Here is a 22741-nt window from a genome sequence, read left to right as displayed (position 1 = left end):
CACTTCCAAAGAAAACAAACCCAACCCGACCAATCTCTCACCATAATTAGGCTTCTCAGACTCTGGCAACATCCTCGTAAATCTCCACAGCGCCTTTGCTGGTGCCTGATGTTTCTGGTCTTTAAGATTTCACTTTCGCATTGTTAAACATTATTTTTGAAAATATGTCTGTGTCAAGATAGGTTCAACTGAGTTATTAGCATTTGCTCTTCTCTTTAGAATAGATAATCACTGCAATAGTTCCTACATATTTCACAAACATTACGCTGATAGTGACCAGATTTTGGTGATATTGACTGAGAATTGTACTGCCCAGACCCAAATCCAGAATTCCAGTGCTTTCATTTGTATGGCTAAGGTAGACACAAAATGCATTAGTAACTCAGCGGGTCAGGTAGCATCTTTGGAGAAAGGTATAGGTGACGTTTTGGGGTGAAACCCTTCTTCAGGCTGAAAGTAGAGATGGTGTGGGGGAGGGGGGGATAAACTGGAGATGAGAAAAGGCCAGAACAAATCAGGGCCACCATCAGGTGTCCTCAGGAGGATGGAACCCATAATCGCCCATTGTTGGCCAAATCAAAGTTCATACTGTTGGGTGGTAAGTTGCCCAAATAGTATAAACCAGCATCTGCAGTTCCATCCAACACATAGTTAATTTGTATGTCTGTTGGTGGATCTTATTTAGAATTAAAAGATAGCATCAGAGCACGGCAACCTCTTTGCCTGCATGCCTCAGATGAGGATCAACAGAATATTGCGTGGATTAGGGGTTATTACCTGCAGTTGGACAAACTTGGATTGTTTACTCTGGATTGCCAGAGATTTATGATGAGACCTGATAAAAGCATATCAAATTATGAGGCTTCGATTGGGTAAACCAGAGAGAACAGTTTCTCCTGGGTGGAAATATCAAAGAGCAGAGAGCATAGCTTTAATGTGAGTGGGGTAAAATTTAAAGGACCTGTCGGGGAAAGTTTCTCACACAGAAATTGGTCGGAACCTGGAATGTGCTGCCGTTGGTGGTGGTGGAGGCAGATACAATAGTGGCATTTAACAGATTTTTGGATAGGCACATGAATACACAGAGAATGGAGGGATGTGGTTTCTGTGCAGGCAGATAAGAATTGGTCTTTGGATCATGATCAGCACAGACATTATGGGCCAAAGGGCCAGTTCCTGTGGTATTGTACTGTCCTATGTTCCATCCACTACAATTGTCCCATTCTTTTGCATCTCTTTTGTGTTTGTACATCTATCAGGATGTTTATCAATATTCTCTTTTATCTTTTTTTCAGATCTGGCATTCTGGCACCCAGCCTACCAAGTTGTGGCCCTTGCACTTTTTTTATCTACACTTTCTCTGTAACTGTAAGACTATACTCTGCACCATTTTTTTTCCTCCTTGCATTACCCGTTGTACTTGTGTGTGGGATGATTGTACTCATTTATAGTACAATTTGACTAAATAGGACATACACAAAGCTTTTAACTGTACTTTGGTACGTGACAATAACTAACCAATATATATTCCGACTGTAGAAAGACCATATCGTCTGTTTAGGAATAGTTTATTATGGGAAAAATACTGGGCAGAACAATGAAGTTAATTATTCTTTGCTTCTTCAAAACTCTCCCAGGGGGGATCTACATCCATCCCAAAGGGCTGACAGTTGATCTACTGATGTTTGATATAAGAAGCACAACCTTTGACAATGCATCCCCCCCCCCCCCCCCCCCCCCCCCCCCCCCCCCCCTCAGTACAGCAGTGAAATCACAGCCTAAATCTGCACTCATTTTTCCAAAGCAATAAACATTATCAAGGGTCACTCACACCTCGCTCATTTCCTCTTCTCTCCTTTCCCGTTGAGCAGAAGATCATCATTATCATGGCTATCCCTCGAGGTCGAGGATGATGGTCTACGTTCTGGTGTTTTTATGGACTCGCAGGTGGTTTATGAGTCCAATCCTGGCTTTGAAAGGTCTTCTGTAATGAGGACCGGTAATTCCAGATGGCAGATCAGGTTTTGGTTGTTGCTGCCTCTCTTTTCGTTTTCTTCTCTTTTCTTCTATTTCTGCGCATCTTGACTTTGAAGGTCGCCATTCCTTCTTGGATGATGGTTCGCCAGAGTTTCCTGTCCTTGGCATTGGTTTCCCAATAGTCCCGATGTCGAAGGTTTTGTGCTGCTCACAGAACGAAGACGCCTGTGCATGTGTTTGTTTAACATGTACTTGATGTTGCACTCCCAGAAGCACATGGTCCTTCACAAATCAATCAACTAATTCCAATGGCAAGGGAATCAAGACAATTGGAGCTAATAGATCTGTTGCAGCCTTCATCCACCTTCACAGCCGTTAAGTTCAAGGTAACTTTGTCCGCCTGGTCCGCCGTTGAGGTCTTGTAGGTTGGATTGTTCTTACTCTGGACCCTCATTCTCAACCTTTCCTCCATGAGTGGCCCTACCAGAAACTGGTTCTTCCGACAGCATCGCTCTCGGAATCGTTGGGGCATGCAAGCCTCTTCACCATGATAAGGTACACAATCCGAAGAGGTGAGCAGAAGATACAAAGGCTTGAAAACACGCAACACCAGATTCAGGAACAACGTTTTCCCCAGTGTTATCAGACTATTATATGAACCTTTCCTGATTCAAGAATGTAGTCCTGATCTTTCAAACTGCCTGACTATGGGCCGTGGACTTTTTCTTGTTTTACTTGTGTACGGGTTGGTGGTACTGATATATGGAATGATTTAAAACACAAAGGGCTAGAGGAACTCAATGGGTCAGTCAGCATCTGGGGAGGGAATGCGCAGACGATGTTTTGGTTTGATACTCTTCTTCAATCTGATCAACCTAACTAATCAATAAAAGAAGGGTCCCGACCCAAATCGTCACCTGTCCATTCCCTCCACAGATGCTGCCTAACCCACTGAGTTCCTCCATCACCTTGTTGTTTGCCAACATCTGCAGATTCCTATTTCTCCGTAATAACTGGATAGTATGCAGACAAAGCTTCTCGCTGTATCTCGATACATGTGACAATAATGAACAAGACAGAACAGCACGGTGATAGAGTTTCTGCCTTACAGCGCTTAGAGTGCCAGAGACCCAGGTTCTATCCCGACTATGGGTGCTGTCTGAATGGAGTTTGTACATTCCCCTTGTGACCGCGTGGGTTTTCTCCGAGATCTTCGGTTTCCTCCCACACCAAAGGCGGACAGGTATGTAGGTTAATTGGCTTCGCATCATTGTAACATTGTCCCTAATGTGTGTAAGGTAGTGTTAATGTGCGGGGATCACTAGTCAGTTTGGACATGATAGGCCAAAGTGCCTGTTTCCATGTTGTATATGTTCAGAAACAAGGAACTGCAGATGCTGGTCTACACAGAATGCTGGAGAAGCTCAGCGGGTCAGGCAGCATCTTAGGAGAACATAAGAATGAAGAAGGGTCCTGAGGAGATGGAATCATGGTTTGGCCTACCACACCATCATGTTCGGCTGTGGGAGGTACCCCTGGAGCATAAAAGGTGGACGGGCGAGGAGAGGGATGCCATGTCCAAAGCCTGGGGCTTGCGTGGATCAGGCAGCATTCATAAGGACTGGAGCACGGACCGGACCTTGAAAGTGGTGCCTCTTGCATGCGGGCTCGGTACACTTGCTAATCGAGGAAGTACTTGGGAATGGGAATACTATACGGGACTGCATGTAAGAAAATAATTTCACTGTGTGTTTGTACATGTGACGATAAAAGCACCATTGAACCATTGACCTGAAAGGTCGCCCATCATGTTCTCCAGAGATGCTGCCTGACCCGTTGAGCTACTCCAGCACTGTCTTCTACAATATGGACTTGGTTCCATGAGATAACACCATCAGCAATTCAGCCATCCCTCAGTATTGCACTGGGATTGCAAGCCAATTGTGGAAACCATTTAACTTTGAGGCAACTAGTAACAATCTTCAGTGTTGTTCTAGCACCATGTGGGTTTGCAAAGCCACCAGTAGCTAAAACTACAAGACCCTGTGACGGTGCTGGGGAAATTAATAGATTACAGTCAAAGGTATCGGCGTGTATAGAGTTTGCAGACTCATGCTGAGTAATTTGTTGTAGCATTATTTTTTTTCACTGCCTCCTGATTCATTAAAGGAAACCAGGTGTCGACAGTATTCCGAGACAATAGTCAGCAGGGTCATTTACTTTCTCCATTTGTGATACCAGGCATTGAATGTGGAAGGATATTCTGTGCACAATGACACATCTGGAGATGTCAGTAAAGTCCTGCACAATGTCAATCACAGAGGTTTTCCAACGGAGTTCAAACTGTGTCACAGTCCAATAGTTATGGCAAATTCAGTCTGCAGCAGTCAAAGGAACATTGCAACAAGACAAAAAATTAAAAAATACAATGATTTTTGCAGACTTTTAAAGCAGGGATTATAAGAAGCAGGACAAGGTCATTTGGCCCTTCAAACATTTCCTGCCTCGTATTAAGACTATAGTTTATTCATGGTGGTATTAATTGCCACAGATGGCTGTTTGAGGCTGTCATTGGGTATTTTTAAGGTGGAGATTGGGAGATTCCTTATTGGTATGGGTGTCAAGTGTTATGGGGAGAAGGCAGGAGATTGGGGTTCAGAGGGAAAGATGGATCCGCCATGATCAAATGGCGGAGTAGAGCAGATGGGCCGGATGCCCTAATCATTGTATCCCTCTATTATTCGCAGTCACCCGCATTAGGTCCATAACCTGATATACCTTGGCAATGAGAGAAATTATAGAATGTTGTGGATGGAGCCCAGACCATCACACAGATAAGACTCACCACCATTGACTCCATCTACATTTCACGCAGACTCAGAAAAACAGCCAACATAATAAAAGACTTGTCCCACCCCAGTCATTCCTCCGGCTCCCTGTTCCCATCAGGTAGAAGATACACAAACAGGAACAGCTTCTTTCCCTCTGTTATCAGGTTTCTTAACAGTCACAGGGAGAACATGCAAATTCCACACAGACAGCACACGTAGTTAGGTCAGGATCGAATCCGGGTTTCCAGCGCTGTCAGACAGCAGCTCTACTGCTGCGCCACAGTGCTGTTCTAACGCCCTGTGTTCTCCAGAGATTGTGCATGACCCCCTGAGTTACTCCAGCACTTTGTGTCTTTTCTTGTAAACTAGCATCTGCAGTTCTCCTTCAATTATTTTTTTTCTTGCTTCTGAAACTGTAACAATTGGCCAGAGACTGTTTCTTACATTTATCCTTCACAAATTTTGAAGATATCTCCTCTTATTCTTCAAAATTGAAGATAAGGTAGCAGTCTACTCTACTCAATCTCCTTTCAGATGGAAAATCTGTCATCCCAGGAGCGAGACTGGTGAGTCTTTGCTGCACATCCTCTGTGGCAGCTACGTGGGAATCAAAACAAAACCTCAGTTGGTGAAAATCTAAACTAAGGACGGAAAAAAAAAATGGCAACAGAGCTGACACACGGGGCAGCACAGTAGCACAGTGGTAGCGCTGCTGCCTCAAAGTGCCAGAGACCCAAGTTCGATTCTGAGTAAAATTGCTGTCTGTACGGATTTTGTACAATTTCCCTGTGACAGCTTGGGTTTTCTCAGGGTGCTTGGGCTTCCTCCCACATTCCAAAGATGTACAAGTTTGAGGGTTAATTAGCTTTGGTAAAATTGTAAATTGTCCCTAGTATGTGGGATAGTGCTGGTGTACTATGGTGCTGCTGTAGGTACACTAGTGCTCGGATGATTGCTGGTCGGTGGGGACTCTGTGGGCCGAAGGGCCTGTTTCTGCGTTGTTTCTCTAAGGTAAAGTCTAAAGGTCAAAGGCCCTTTGGCAGATGTTGAGTCGGGTTTTGTCCACCGATTTGTGAATAGTACATGGGAAAAGAGCCACTTCCCAACAAAGGGACTTGCATCTAAAATGTTAGCTGTTAGTCCTCCCACAAATGCAGCCTGACTTGCTGAGTATCAACACCATTTTCTGCTTTATTTTATATTAAATGTATCGTGTAACAGTCATAGTCGTACAACACAGAAACAGGCCTTTCGGTCATCATTCCGATCTATTTGCCCACTTGAACTAGTCCCATTTGGAGACAAAGTGCTGAAGTAACTCAGCGCGTCAGGCAGAATCTTTAGAGAACATAGATAGGTGATGTTTCAGGTCCTGATTCTAAGTGTCATAATCATATAGCCCTACAGCATGAAAACAGGCCCTTCAGCCCAACGTGTCCACACCGACCAACACGTCCCATCTACACTAGTCCCAACTACCTGTATTTGGCCCATATACCCCTAAATGTATCCTAGACATGTACTTGACCAAATGTGTCTTAAACATTGCGATAGTCCCTGCTGACAACATCTTTCCTGTAATATGGTGCCCAAAATTGAACACAATAGTTTAAATGTGACAATCTTCAAACTGATTTGTTCCTGACCGGAAACGTTACCCATCCATGTTCTCCAGGGGTGCTGCCTGATCTGCTGAGTTACTCCAGCACTTTGTGTCATTTTGTGTATGCCAGCATCTACAGTTTCTTGTTTCTGCATTGTAACTGGTTCCATTTGCATTCATTTGGCCCATATCCCTCTGAACCTTTCTTATCCATGCACCCATCCAAATGAATAGAGCCACCGAGTCAGTCATACATCGTGGAAACAGGCCCAACTGGCCTACACTGACCAACATATCCCATCTAGACTAGGACCACCTGCCTGTGTTTGGCGCATATCTCTCTAAACTTGTCCAATCGATGTACCTGTATAAATGTTTCTTAAACGTTACCATAGTCCCTGCCTCAACTATCTCCTCCATCAGCTCGTTCCATACACCCACCACCCTTTGTGTGGAAAAAGTTACCCCTCAGATTCCAATAAAATCTTTTGCCCTTCACCTTAAACCTATGCCCTCTGGTTCTTGATTCCCCAACTCTGGGCAAGAGACTCTGTGCGTCTCCCCGACCCATTCCCCTCATGATCTGATACACCTCAGTAAGATCTCCCCTCGTCCTCCCGCGCTCAATGGAAAAGAGTCCCAGCGTGCTCAACCTCCCCCTATAGCTTAGATGCTGACGCTTGGCAAAATCCTGGTAAATCTTCTCTGAACCCTTACCAACTTAATATATTTTATGTTGTTATTGTACCTGCCTCTGCCATTTTCTCTCTCAGCTAGTTAATATATACCCACTATCTTCTGTGTGGAACAACGTGCCCCTCAGGTTCCTATTAAATCTTTCCTCTTTCACTTTAAACCTATGCCCTTTAGTTTTAGACTCTCCTACCCTGGGATAAAATCCGTGACCATTCACCTTATCTATGTTGCTTGTGATTTTATAAACCTCGACTAAAGGTCATATCTCAAACTCCTTTACTGCAGGGAACACGGTCTATCCATCCTATCTCACCTCCCCGCCAGCCCCTGAAACATCCTGATGAATCATTTCTACACCCTTTCCATCTTAATAACATCTTTTTTTTTAGGTATTAAGGTAGCCATTCACACCAGAAAACGTGTTGTGATTCTGAACCAGTGATCAATCTCGTCCAAATAAAAATAGAAAATGCTGTAAAAGCTTTCATTTCCGATTTCCAGCACCTGCAGTTTTGATTTTCAATTTCATCCATCTTGTTCTCTGCTCTGGTTCAGATATGCATCCAATGTACAGTGCCCTCCATAATGTTTGGGATAAAGACCCATCATTTATTCATTTGCCTCTGTACTCCACAATTTGAGATAGGTAATAGAAAAAAATCACATGTGGTTAAGGTGCACGTTGTCAGATTTTAATAAAGGCCATTTTTTTACATTTTAGTTTTGCCGTTTAGAAATGACAGCAGTGTTTATAGTCCCCCCCATTTCAGTGCACCATAATCTTTGGGACACAGCAATGTCATGTGAATGAAAGTGGTCATGTTTAGTTTTTCGTTGCACACCCTCTGCATGCAATGACTGCTTGAAGTCTGCGATTCATGGACATCACCAGTTGCTGGGTGTCTTATCTTGTGATGCCCTGCCAGGCCTGTATTGCAGCCATCTTCAACTTGTTTTGGGGGCTAGTCCCCTTCAGTTTGCTCTTCAGCATATAAAAGGGTGGCTCAATTGGGTTCAGATCGGGTGATTGACATGGCCACTCAAGAATTTACCATTTTTGCAAAAAACTCCCTTGTTGCTTCGGATTTATGTTTGGGATCATTGTCTTGTTGTGGAATGAACCCCAAGCCAATGAGTTTTGAGCCATTTGTTTGAACTTGAGCAGATAGGATGTGTCTATACACTTCAGAATTCATTATGCTACTACCATCAGCAGTTGTATCATCAATGAAGATAAGTGAACCAGTATCTTCAGCGGCCATACATGCCCAGGCCATAACATCCCCACCACCTTGTTTCACAGATGAGGTGGTGTGCTTTGGATCTTGGCCAGTTCCTTCTCTCGTCCATACTTTGCTCTTGCTATCGCTCTGATATAAGTTAATCTTCATATCATCTGTCCACAAGACCTTTTTGCAGAACTATGGTAGCTCTTTTAAGTACTTCTTGGCAAACTGTAACCTGGCCTTCCTTTTTTTTGCGGCGAACCAGTGGTGTGCATCTTGCAGTGCAGCCTCTGTATTTCTGTTCACAAAGTCTTCTGTGGACAGTGGTCATTGACAAATCCACACCTGACTCCTGAAGAGTGTTTCTCATATGTTGGACAGGTGTTTGGGGCTGAGTCTTTGTTTAACCACCTCCCCCAACCCTCACCCGCATTTGCTGTGTGGCGCAACTGGCAAAGGCTCTGCTTCACAGCGCCAGAGACAGGTTCGATCCTGGCCTCGGGTGCTGTCTCTGTGGAGTTTGCACGTTTTCCTCGTGACCACGTGGATTTCCTCTGGGTGCTCCGATTTGCTCCCACATTCCAAAGACGTAATAATTTGTAGGTTAATTGGTCCTTTATAGTGTGTAGGGATTGAATGAGAAAGTGGGACAACATGGAACTAGATTGATGGTCGGCGTGAACTCGGTGGGCCTGTTTCCATACTCTGAACTCAAAAGTCTTAAAAAAAAAGAGATGATACAACGAACTGCAGGTGCAGGTTTACGAAAAAAAAGATTAAAAGTGCTGGAGTGACTCATCGGGTCAGGCAGCATCTCAGGAGAACAGGGACACTTCAGACTGTTTCTCCAAGGAACTGCAGATGCTGAAATCCTCTTTAAAACATAAAGTGTTGGGGTAACTCAGCAGGCCAGCAGCATTCCAGCATTAAAAAAGACCCATGTATTACCAAGAACGTGGTACAAATTCTCGTGGAACTTTCTTCCAGCCTGTCGCGTCTGTAGAAACAGCGGAGGCGCCCCACCAATAGTTGTTGGATGAGACCTACTGCAATGAATCTGATCGATCTTAAATTCCAATTAACATTCTCAACGACACAGAAATCTGCTTTAAAAAAATAATCCTGCAGCAATCTGGCTTTGACACTAGGTGTCTCCAGGCGGCTTCCCAAAGCATCCTGCGGTGTCGTGCATGGAACCAAACCTCACAAAGTGAAGCCCGCAGACTGTGGCCGCTCGGATTTAGTTTGCTGCATCCTCCGCCTTCCATGTCCCAGAGGGAACAGAAAAGGGTAGGGAATAATCTTAATTCGGGTTGCACGGTGCTTGCCCGGAGCGTGGGACGGGACGGGCGCCCGGTTAATAATTAGAACCGAATTTCTGCTGAGATCATGACATTTCTTTTTGAGGGGAAGGAGCTGGATCATCAGATGGTGGCCCTTGTTTTAACCCCTTCCCCTCCCTTGCCAATTCCTGCAGTGTTTGCATTAAATACAAGCGCGCATTGATCATTTGCAGCGATCAAAGAGCGCCTGTGTGTTCCATGCAAACGCATTAAATACGGATGCAAATGCACTAAATACAGATTTTGGTTGTATTTGAACGAGCCACTAAGATATAAGTAAAGCAGTGGATAAATAAGGGGGGGGGGGGGGGTATCTTAGAGCAGGGAGATTGGATCTCTCTTTCTCCCTCTCCCCTCTCCCTTGAAAAACAAAGGTAACTTCATCCAAATATTTTGCCGCATCTTCGCACAGATTCGTTTTGGGGTTAAGTGGATTGCTGGCGATCGTCGTTGCACCTGTAGGCAGGTAAAGGGCGGTCGCACATATCCCCGCCCTGTGCCATGTGTAAGATCGGCCAATGATTGAATTAATTTAATGGCGCTTTAGTATTCCCGTCTCCCCCCCCCCCCCCCCCCCCCCCCCCCCCCTCTCCAGCCAGCGCTTAGTATGCCTTGTTCTACAACTTGCATTTCTTTGAATTATTCACACTTTATGTGTGAGCCGTGTCTGTGTGTGCATGTGTGTGAGCGTTTCTTGTCCGTGCGAGGCGTCAGATCGGTTCCCGGTCTCAAGGCACGTTTTTATTGCAGGCGCACCAAAAAAAACTGATCGCTCTTTTCAGACCATCCAACGCCAACTGCAGATGTAAGATGTTCCTTTCCACTGCACAGACTTCGCTCGGGTGCCGTAGCGTCAGATGCGTTGTACAGAGAAAATGCCAGCAGAACTTCGCTCCCCTTCCACAGCAGTGAACGGTGAATCTGTTCCATAATATTGTTCCAAAAATAACAAGGTGGCTCTCTCTGACCGGTATTTGTTAATTTGCCGAGTTAAAGTCAGACCTTATTCTTGACTGGTCTCTTTTTCTACCGGCCGGGAATTGCGACAGGGGCTGAATATTGGATTTAGCAGCAAATGTGCTATTTTGTTCTCACCCATTGAAGGGTTTTGCAAGAGGTTTTCCGGCATCTCTCGGCATCCCCCGGTGACATTCTGGGGCTCGACTGTGTGTGTCTATCTCTGGGCGTTCTTAGACCGTAGATGGAGAAGGATTCCCCTGCGGTTCAGCGCCCAGCAGCAGCCGCCGGTTCTACGCTCAACCATCTGAAGATGTCCCGCTAACTGGATGTTCCTGCTGCTCAGCCGGAGACAGTCAGAGGCCGGCGGGTGCCGGCTGCCTGGTGCGCTCGCTGCTGCCCTGCGTCTCGAGTGTTAGATTCCGACGCCGCAGAAGCGACTGTATCGAAACACTGGGTTACCCGCAGGGAAAAAGGAGGTAAATTCAACTTTGTGTGGGTTTCTAATGTGGTTATGCAACGATGTGACAGGCTGGAATTGGCGTTAGAATATCCCACTCTGATTCACAATTATTCCACATCGTAAAACTGCCGGGATCGCCCTTTCATACTTTAGCCCTGCTTCATCCTTCTGTGGCCGTCTCGTTTCGACCGACGTGGGGTTCTGTACAACTTTCTCCATTTTAAAACCCCAGCTCGTTTATTCCGGTCCCCCGCGTCTCTCTCTCGCTCTCCTCCCTCCCCCCCCCCCCCCCCCCCCCCCCCCTCATTTCCTTCCCGGAAATCTCACCCCTGCATCTCCCCCTCCCTAACAGTCTCTCTCATTCTCCTCTCTCTGTACCTACTCTCCCTCCATCCTCCTGCTGTTCCTCGCTCGCATCCGCTTCCTGCCCTCCCCGATCCTTCTCTCACCACCCCTTCTGCCTCCTCTCTATTTTCTCTTCCCTCTCCTCCCTTGCTCGCTGCTTCATTCCCCTCATTCTATGCTCCTCGTTTTTAATTCCTCTGCATCCATACACTTTATTTCCTTCCTCTCACACTTTCTCATCTCACCTCCCCCTTTTCCCCTCCCCCCCCCTCTCTCTCTCTCTCTCTCTCTCTCTCTCTCTCTATCCTCCTCTCACAACATCTTCACCTTCTCTCTCCCCCTCTCCCCTTTTCTCCCTTTCCCTTATCTCTCCCTCCCTCCCCTCTTTGCTCCCATCCATCTCCCACTCTTTCTTCTTCCCCCTCTTAATCTCCCATTATTTCCCTCTCTCCCTCCCTCTCTATCTCTTCTCTGTCTCTCTTCTCTCTTTCGCACGCCCTTCTCTCTTTCCTCCCATTTCGCTCTTTCTCTCCATCCATCCTCTCCCGCCCCCTCTCCCTGAACTCGCTCCCGCTCCCACTCACCCCCACCACTCATTTCCGTCGTGCGCACACACCACTGAACGCCCCCCCCATCTCCCCCAACTTTCCAGGTGGATGGTGTGAAGATGCTGCTTCTTGTCCTGTTGACACTCTCGGCGCCTACCCTGTCGCTCTCATCGGACCCCGACGCTAGGGAGATCTGCTCCGCTTGCTCCTGCACTCCAGTCGAACACATCCTCTACATCTCCTGCGAGAAGATATCCGTGTACAGACCCAACCAGCTCAAACCTCCGACCGCCAACCTCTACCACCTCAACCTCCAGAACAACTTGCTAGTCTCCTTGGCTCCCTACTCCTTCGCCAACTTCACCAACGCCATCTCACTCCAATTGGGCAACAACAAACTTGAGGAGATCGAGGCGGGGGCTTTTCGAGGGCTGAGCGGCCTCAAACAGTTGCACCTAAACAACAACGAACTGCAGGTCCTGCGGGCAGATATCTTTCAGGGTTTGGAGAACCTGGAGTATCTCCAGACGGACTACAACCTCATCAAGTACATCGAGCGCGGATCCTTCAACAAGATGCATAAACTCAAAGTCCTCATCCTCAACGACAACCTGATCTCGACGCTGCCAGACAACATATTCCGCTTTGCGTCGCTGACCCACCTGGACCTTCGCGGGAACAAGTTGCAAAACATCCCTTACATTGGGGTGCTGGAACACATCGGCAGGATAGTGGAGTTTCAGCTGGAGGATAATCCATGGAATTGTTCCTGCGATCTGTTTCCTCTCACCTCGTGGTTGGACAACATGCCTTATCACCTGTACATTGGGGAGGCCATGTGCGAGATGCCCGCCAACCTGTACGGGAAACTGCTGAAAGAGGTGACCAAGAGGGATCTCTGCCCGGAGGATGGGACCGGTAGCTTGGAGCCCACTCCACCACCGCCTCTACAACTGATTCCCAGGGGAACGCGCCGACCAACCTTGCCCAACAAGTCCCCCAGTGCCACAAACTCTTCCAGGAGGTCGCAATCTGGGATCGCCTCGGGCAAGTTCCTGTCGAGCAGCCGCAATTACAGCCAAATCGTCTCCTTCCAGCCCAAGGTGCCCCCGTTAGTGCTGTGCCCGGCCAGGTGTGTCTGCCAGAGTCAAACCATTGACACGGGAATGAGCGTGAGTTGTCAGGAAAGGGCGATCGAGAACGTCTCGGCGCTTCTGCCCAAACCTCCCAGCGCCAGGAAGCTCTTCCTCAACGGCAACTACATCAGGGATATCGAAACCTCCGACTTCGGGGCGTATGATGGGCTGGATTTGCTGCATTTGGGCAACAATAAGATATCTGTCCTTCAAAACGGTGTGTTCAGGAACCTGACCAACTTAAGGAGGTTGTATCTGAATGGCAACCAGTTGGCGAAGGTCTCTCAGGATATCTTCGCCGGTCTACACAACCTGCAGTACCTGTTCCTGGAGTACAACCTGATCAATGAGGTGGCGGCGGGGACCTTCGACTTCCTGTCCAACCTACAGCTCCTGTACCTGAACAACAATCTACTCAAGAGCTTGCCAGCCTACGCTTTCGCCGGGGTGCCGCTGGCTCGTCTCAATCTGAGGAACAACCACTTCATGTACCTGCCGGTGAGCGGGGTACTGGATCAACTCAGGTCCCTGACTCAGATCGACCTGGAGGGGAACCCTTGGGATTGCACCTGCGACCTGGTGGCGCTCAAACTGTGGGTGGAGAAACTCCAACAAGGGACGCTGGTGAGGGAGGTGAAGTGCGAGACGCCGGTCAAGTTCGCAAGCGTGGACTTGAGGACACTGAAGAGTGAAGTTCTCTGTCCTCGGCTGTTGAACAAGCCGTCTGCAAACAGTCCCAGTCCCAACCCACCCGCCGCGTCCAAACCCACCCCCTTTAATTTGGCCAAGAGTTCTCCCGGTGGCCCAGTGCCCCTCTCGATCCTCATCCTCAGCATTCTTGTCGTGTTGATCCTCACCGTCTTCGTGGCTTTTTGTCTGCTGGTGTTCGTTCTCCAGCGGCACAAGAAGACCAACTCCAAACAGGAAGGCGGCAACGCGGAATGCGGGCTAATGCAGCCGCACTTAAAGCAGGGCAAGGCGGAGACCACCCTCAGCTCAGTGCCCCAGACCATCGAACAGATGACCAAGAACTACTCGGGTACTGGCCGCAACCCGGACCAAGGTCTCTCCTTCGGGGATCCTCACGGCCAGACCATCTTCCTGAGGAACCTGTCGGAGAAGGAGAGGGAAGCAGCCCGCTCGGAAAACAAGAAGAGGTTGAGTACAATCGAAGAACTAGATGAGTTACTGCCGTCCAGGGACTCTCACTTGTTCTACCGGGATGTAACGGAGGGCAAGCAGGAGCTAAACAATCTGGGAGTCGGCAACTTTGAACTGCAATATCCAGAGAAACATCACGAGGTGAAAAAACTGAAGAAATCGCTTTTGGGGAGCACGCATCCGAAGATGGTGGTGGAGTTAAGGAAGGGCGAGTATTACGAACTGAAGGCGAAACTTCAGGGGTCCCCTGACTACCTACAGGTGTTGGAAGAACAAACAGCCCTCAGTCAGATATAGGACAGGATGGTCTACAATATGAGGTTTTTTTAATTAAAAAAAAAGGAAATAATAATTGGAAAAGTGCCTTCTATTTACTGTACTTTTCAACATCTGTGATCTCGACGGGAGATTGGAACCTCGTCCTAACTTGTCCTGCAGAGATGTTTTTATAAGGTGCAGCGTTTCCCACTTTGAATAAACTGGCAAGCACCAACGATGCTATAAGGCGGAACGGTCTACACAATCGATGGTAACAGGATTTTGTTTTAATGAATCTGCTTAAGATTTCAGTCAGTTCTGACGCACCCCCGCCGACGTAAAGTCGGCCAGACACTTTATTTTAGAACGAGAATGTTTGTCCTTTTAATGTTCCTTTTAATATTCCCATCCCCTCCCGCAGAGGACTATTATTTTGCTGTTTGTGTACTGGCCTGAATTATTCTCATAAATAGCCAATGCTTTAGACATCAACCTTCCCGGTGCATGGGGACCTAAGTTGCATTTATGTTTCGCCATGGAGTGGGAAAGGGAGGGTGGGAGAGACTGGATATTAGATGACATCGACTCACATAATGATATAAACAGTCCCAGAAAACGTTTTAAAACCCGCCTGGGAGAGGGGGAGTGGGGGGTAGAATTGGGATCAGCGGCGTTTGAAGAACAGGTTTCGCTGTTCCTTTGAAATGATTTATAAATATAACGACAGCGACGCCTAGTACAGAATTGTGATAAATCTGGTAAAATTGAGTATCAATTGTAGGTTCTATTTCCCCCCCCCCCTCATGTGAGATCTTTTAAGATTTCTTTCTGCAACGTTTGAACAAATGAATTACTGGTATGTAGCAGGAATTATAAATTCCCAGCCAAGGGTGTTAGGTTGCTTACTGTGTAAGCTTATTAAATGCATATTGCCTTCATAGCCATTATTTTCTCAAACTCTACAGTTAAACAGATCTGAGAGTTAAAGATTGGCAAATATATATTCTTATGTTTCCCCAGTTACCAGAATGTTTACTTGCTAACATATTTATTGATATATAAAATAGTGGAAATTATATTCTATTACCTATTTTGTATTTTCATATTAAATTCATAGTGAATTGTGGTTCTGATTTGCGATTAATGCAATGTTTCATTACATTTGGAAGTTCCTACCTGGGTTCTGTACCTATTTAGTTATTTCATTGTTTTGTTAACCAGGGCACTCTTGATTAATGTGTCTTGTTGCTAATTGAAGTATTTGTAATTTAAAAGGGTGATTTAAAAAAAATTATATATATATTTAGTTTATGTCTCTCAGTATAATTAGGAGTGGCGTGGAAAAAGCATTGCTATATAGAGAAAGCAAAATATTATCTAAGATGGAAATCGGAACTAAATGCTGGAAATGCAAAGTATACCAATGCAAGGATGAAATTATTTAACGTTTCCGGTAATAACTGTACACCTCAGTGAGGGACTTAGGATAAATAACAAAATTGAGGGCAGATTGAGAGCAATTATTTCCTTTGGTGAGTTATTTGAGAACAATGTGAGGGGGCTTCATGCTAGAGGAGTGATGCTAAGGAAGAATATTTTGCACCAGGATCAGGGGAAAACTGGAACTCCTTCTCCAGAAGGTGCTGGGACTGGGAGCTGACACGGACATTTCCTATTTCCTCACAGCACCTCATATTTCTTACAACCAGCGGTATATTGATACCTCTGATTTCTCTAATTTCAAGTAACTCTTGCATTCGCTCTCTCCAACCCTCCCCCAGCTTCCCCCACCCTAGTTGTCTTGATAGTTTCTCTGTCTGTCCCTTCATTATCACCTCTTCCACAGCCAACAATGAACCCATGTGGGCTCCATCTATCTTGAGTCGTTGGTGCTAACTTCAATATGTGCTGTACCGTTTCAAGCCTCTAGTTTCCCACTTCCCTGACTCTCAGTCTGAAGAATGATCTTGACCCGAAACATCACAGATTCCTTTCCTCCAGAGATGCTGCCTGACCCGCTGGGTTACTCCAGTATTTTGTGTCTATCTACATACACTTCCGACCGGGGACTGATAGCTTTTGTAAGATTGGGATTGAAAATATACTGTATAAACCCTAGCCCGATGAAATAATTTATTGGTCACAGATGCTGAGTTTTCATGTTTCCAGATATCATGGCAAATAGCTTGATCACTTTCAAGATTTTCGGAGACAGTGTGAGATTGATTCTCTGCTCTCTGGTCTCAGTGATTCAAGGGAGTGTGATGCTGACCTGGATATCATCTTATTCTGACTTGCACTCATTATGAATACCCAGTCACATAATCCATCAGCAAATGGAAATTGATGAATCTATGTCCGTTTATCAGGATAGTGAGACTCCTTTGCCTATCTCCATTGTGTTTGAGGAAGTACATTGTCACCCAGTCCATAGCAATAATTCAATTTTGATACTTTAATAACCTATATAATTTATGCTCTCTATTCTTTCATCCACCACTATAAAAATCTGCTCCTCCAATATTTGACATATTTTATGGCTTGATGTTCACAAACACTCCCGTGAAGTTTATTAGAATGTTTATTAGGTTTATTAGAATAAAATAAAGTTTATTGGAATATTTTACCTATCGATGGTAATTATATAAAAGAGAGTTGTTCTCATGGTTGGAGCTGGCAGTGTTTGCTATGACAATACTGTACATAGTGTGGCAAATCAGTACTTACAGTAAGGCAGGTGTAAATAATGTGGGAATATTGTTGCTAGTTATTTGGTCAATTTTACTGTGAAACTTTGGCTGCATGGTATCTTTATTTAGTTTGAAGTCTGCTTGAACCTCTGCTGTATATTAAAAAAAGCATGTTTTAACCTGTGTTTAGTTTAGTTTAAAGATACAACACGGAAACAGGCCCTTTGGTCCACCAAGTCCATTGATCACCTGTTCACACTCGTACGATGTTAACCCATTTTTGCATCCATTCCCTACACATTACTGAGGCCAATTAACCTACAAAACGGTACATTTGTGGTATGTAGGATGACTCTGGAGCACCCAAAGGAAACCAGTGTGGGGATCGAACCCGAGATTCTGGCGTTGTGAGGCAGCAGTTCTACCAGCTGCACCACTGTGTCAAAGATAGACACAAAATTCTAGAGTAACTCAGTGGCTCAGGCAGTATTTTGCTGGTGTTACTCAATTTCCCCCAACATTGTGTGTCCATCGTTGGTACAATATAAACCAGTACCCACTATGCCACTGGATGTGGTGGGATATACAGCCAGACCACATTTGTTACTATTCACTCACCGAGTCAAAACAGGAAGGTATTTTCCTCAGCAAATAAAGAAACTGCTGGAGGAACACAGTGGCTTGAATGGCAATTGCGAGTGGGGCAGTGATGGAGTTGTCTATGTTTCAGGTTGAACCCTGCATTGGGATCTCGACCTGAAAAGCCGACAATTCCCTTTTGTCCACGGTTACAGTGGTTAGTTTTTTTTCCTCATGTTATTTTCTGCAGTGAACTCTAAGGTGGAGGTTCACCAAAGTGTAACACAAAATGCTGGAGGAACTCAGAGGGTCAGGCAGTATCCGTGGAGGGAATGGACAGGCAGTGTTTCGGGAATCCGAAGAAGGGTCCAGACCCGAAATGTTGTCTTGTCCAATTTCACCACTGATGATGTCTGACCCGCTGAGTTCCTCCATTACTTTGTGTTTTGCTCAAGATTCCAGCATCTCTGTAGTTACATAAAGAACACAAGGATAGGGTAGACAGCTAGACCATTATTTCCAGGATGGAAAAATCTAATATTTGATAATGTAGCGTTAAGGTGAGAAGAGCAAACCTTAAAGGAGGTGTGCAAGTTTTTTTTATACAGAGAGTCATCTTCTTGCACAGCCTAAAATTGTAAGACAGCTAGTTCTATTTGATCTAATTTGATTGTGCACGCCAGGTTGATTGCATTCGTTGAAACAGGGTGGACCACGTGAAGGTTGCAATCTCATACCCCAACAGAGTGATGAGTGCCTAGAACATGCTGCTGGGGATTGTGGATGGCGCATATATGATGGTGGCATTTGGATAGAATTTGTATATCTAGGCAATAGAGGGTTATGGATTATATGCAGGCAGATAAGTTTTGATCTTGGCATCATGTTTGGCACAGATATTGTGGGCTGAAGGGCTTATTGTTGTGCTGTATTGTTCTATGTTAGCATGGCGCATATATGATAGATGAAGGTTACCGATTTGGATAGTGTTTGTATCAGAAAAAATAGAGGGTTATGGATTATGGATGTAGGCAGATAACACCATGTTTTGAAGACTTGGCATTCAGAATGTTTGGAATGCTTACAACAACTGTGGGCTGACAGTTTAAATTCTTCTGAATGTATTTGTTCAACAAAAGCTTTCTCCATTGTGTACATGTGACATTAAGGTAACCAAACTAGAGAGATAAGTTGGAAGGGATCAGAAAAATCCTCCTATCCCAATGATGCTCCCTATGAGTGTAGAATCTCTGGAACTCATGTGAAAGAGGGCTAGCATTCAGGCCAGTCATTGGAATGCTTACAAGGGAACTGGAATGGCCTGGACAGTTCAAATTAAGGGGAATCAGTTTGCAGCAGAGAAGGCAGGTACACTGTACCTTGGATGACAGCGTGACATTAAGCTAAACTGCAAACTCGAAGGGCCGAAGCACTAACCAAGCAGAATTTCTATCCTATCCCGACTATTGAACCCTCCCCCATTCCAGATGAATGATTGTGATTCAAAAGAGTCTTAAATGCAAGCACCCAACCTTAGTATATGCTCACCCACACATTACCATATAACCATATAACAAATACAGCACGGAAACAGGCCCTCGGCCCTTCTAGTCCGTGCCGAACACTTATTCTCCCCTAGTCCCATCTACCTGCACTCAGACCATAACCCTCCATTCCTTTCCCATCCATATAACTATCCAATTTATTTTTAAATGATAAAATCGAACCTGCCTCCACCACCTTCACTGGAAGCTCATTCCACACAGCCACCACTTTCTGAGTAAAGAAGTTCCCCCTCATGTCACCCCTAAACTTCTGTCCCTTAATTTTCAAGTCTCAAGTTTACCTTCCCCTCTCTTCCCGTGACTTTGATTGGACAGCCTTATCCAAAGGCTTCTTCTTTTTTCACTTTGTTTCCACCATCGGCAATATTAATATTTGGTGTTGGTTTATCTTTGTCACATGCACCGAGATACAGCGAAAAGCCTTTGTTTGCATGCTGTATAATTAAATCAAACTGCAGAGACCTAAGAGACTACAGATGATGGAAACGTAAGCAAAATCCTATTAACTGTAAATAAAATAACGCAGATAGATATATGATAAATCATTAATACAGTAAATTATTAACCAGAATCCTAAATAAATATAAGAGTGCAAAACTGAGATCAACTAAAGTCAAAGTCCATAGAAGATCATAGTTGCTGAGGTTAGTATTGTGCAGTGTGCAAGTGTATGATGGTTGCTGGGAAGAATCTGTTCTTGAACCTGGAGTTCACAGTTTTCAGGCTCCTGTACCTTCTTCCTGGTGGTAGTAGCTAGATGAGAACATGGCTAGGGTCCTTCAGCCCACAGTGTTCGTGCTGAACATGATATCAGGTCAAGCTAATCTCCTTTGTCTGCACATGATCCATATCCCTTCATTCACTACATATCTATGTACCTATCTAAAAGCCCCTTAAACACCGCTATCGTATCTGCCTCTACCACCATACTGGCATCTCATTCCAGGCACTCAACACCATCTGTGTGAAAAGCCTTGCCACGCACATCTAACTTTAAACTTTGCCCCCCTCACCTTAATGCTACGGTCTCTAGTATTTGATATTTCCACCCAAGGAAAAATTTCTGATTATCTGACTGATTTAACATAGACACCAGGTGCAGGAGTAGACCAATCGGCCCTTTGAGGTGATCATGACTGATCATCCACAATCAGTACCCTGTTCCTGTCTTATCCCCATATCCCCTGATTCCACTAGCCCTAAGGGCTCTATCTAACTCTTTTGAATGCATCCAGGCCTCCACTGCCTTCTGAGGCAGTGAATTCCACAAATTCACAACTCTCTGGTTGAAAATGTTTGTCCTCATCTAAGTTCTAAATGGCCTACCCCTTATTCTTAAACTGTGCCCCCTGTTTCTGGAGTCCCCCAACACCGGGAACATGTTTCCTGCATCTAGAGCAGGGACCTTATAGAAATGTTATCCGTTTCTATAAGGTCCCCGCTCCTCCTTCTAAATTCTAGTGAATACAAGCCCAGTCACTCCATTCTTTCATCATATGACAGTCCTGCCATCCCAGGAATTAACCTCGTGAACCTACGTTGCACTCCCTCAATAGCAAGAATGTCCTTCCTTTGATATCAGAGACTTCTTTTTATCCCAAAAAATAAACCTCTTTCAGATGACTTCCTCTCTCATCTCCAAAGCAAACCCGTGTGACTTGAGAGAGTTTGCGTTCAGCAGTCAAGTCGAGTTCTGGCGCCTTGGGATAATAGTGGGATGTGAATATTTTTCAAATGGTTGTCCACCACACCCACCACATGATTGTGATCTGCACTGACTACTGCTTGGAGGGAAATCAGTTGCAATTATTTCCAATGCCTCTTCTACCATTAACAGAAACGGAACTGTGGAATTGTGACGAATTTGTGGAATTCATTGCCACCGACGGCCATGGAGGCTGTCAGTGGATATTTGTAAAGTGGAGATTGACAGATTATTGGTTAGTACAGGTGTCAGGGGTCCTGGGGCAAAGGCAGGAGAATGGGGTTAGGAGGGAAAGATAGATCAGCCATAATTGAATACTGGATTAGGTGAGCCAAATGGCCTAATTCTACTCCTAGAGCTTATGAACATGAAAATAGCAAGAGCATTCATTGTTTATCAACAACTGCAGATGTTGGTTCACACAAAAGGACACAAAGTGCTGGAGTAACCCAGTGGGTCAGGCAACAATTCTGGAGAACATGGGTGCTCACCAGTCGGTGAAAGACATCTTCTTCAGAACTCTTTGGGAAGGTAACATTTCAGATGTCTGATATGGATGGGTTACGTTTCAGATGTCTGAAGAAGGGTCCCAATCTGAAACACCTCCTATCCATGTTCTCCAGAGATGCTGCCTGACCCCCTGAGTTACTCCAGCACACTGTGAAACATCACCTATCCATGTTCTCCAGAGATGCTGCCTGACCCGCTGAGTTACTCCAGCACTTTGTGTCTATCTTCATTGTTCATGTACAAACTTGAGTTGAAGCATCCTGAACCGTTCTTTTGGAAAATCCAAACTGAAGCATTGGCACTGGCATTTGCAGTCCTTTTGCATGCATTATTTGACTGCCTCAGCATCGCACTGCATGTGTTAAGGCTGGATGATGCACTCTCCAGTGTGAGACTTGATCCTTCTCGAAGGCATGTGTTACACTTTGACCCACACCTGACATCCAGCGGCAGAAGTGTCAGCTTGGTGCTGGCAGCTTCCAGGGTAATAATAACCTGTCTCCATTCAAATCAGCTGAGGTAAGCTGGCAATGCCCTTGGGCTCTGTTCTGTATAGAAACTGATTATCTTGGAGTGGAGATTATGTCCGGTACTTCTTTTTTGCAATGGACTCAATGACCATTTATAAATAGAAGATTTATTACAAAATTTAAAAGGCAATTTGTTCTCCACTACATGAAATAAAAAAGACTGATTAATTGATTGAAAGATATAGCATGGAAACATGCCCTTCAAGCCACTGAAGTCCATCGATCACCCGTTCACACTCGTTCTGTTATTGCACCTTTCGGGGCATTTTTACAGAGGCCAATGAACCTACAAACCCGCACACCTTTGGGACATTGGTGGAATCTGGAGTGCCCAGAGGAAACCTATAGGGTTACAGTGAAAATTTGTAAACTCTAAACAGACAGCATCCGAGGCCAGGATCAAACTTGGATTTCTGGCACTGTGTGGCAGCAGCTCTACCAGCTGCACCACTGTGATACAACAGCAAACATATACAACACAGGGAGTGCAGGTGCTGGAATCTTGACCAAAACACAACCTGCTGGAGGAGCAGCGTGTCAGGCACCATCAATGGAGGGAATGGATAGATAACATTTCAGTTTGAGACCTATCTTCTGACTGATGTTGCAATGTTAGAA

General features: G+C 45.3%; 1 protein-coding gene across 1 annotated transcript; it reads left to right on the top strand.

The window, feature by feature from the left end:
* Positions 1–12019: 12019 nt before the first annotated feature.
* On the top strand, positions 12020–15307 carry slitrk4 (SLIT and NTRK-like family, member 4). Its single transcript, XM_055643990.1, has one exon. The coding sequence runs from the start codon at positions 12109–12111 to the stop codon at positions 14581–14583; it is 2475 nt and encodes an 824-aa protein (XP_055499965.1). The 5' UTR covers positions 12020–12108; the 3' UTR covers positions 14584–15307.
* The last annotated feature ends 7434 nt before the right edge of the window (positions 15308–22741 follow it).

The sequence above is a fragment of the Leucoraja erinacea genome, chromosome 12, assembly GCF_028641065.1.
Source record: "Leucoraja erinacea ecotype New England chromosome 12, Leri_hhj_1, whole genome shotgun sequence".
NCBI lineage: Eukaryota > Metazoa > Chordata > Chondrichthyes > Rajiformes > Rajidae > Leucoraja > Leucoraja erinaceus.
The sequence above is the reverse complement of the archived record's forward strand: the minus strand, read 5'-3'. Positions and strand labels throughout refer to the sequence as shown.

Bases quoted from the DNA above. Each gene is read 5' to 3' on its own strand.
- slitrk4 (XM_055643990.1), top strand. From the start codon at position 12,109: ATGCTGCTTCTTGTCCTGTTGACACTCTCGGCGCCTACCCTGTCGCTC.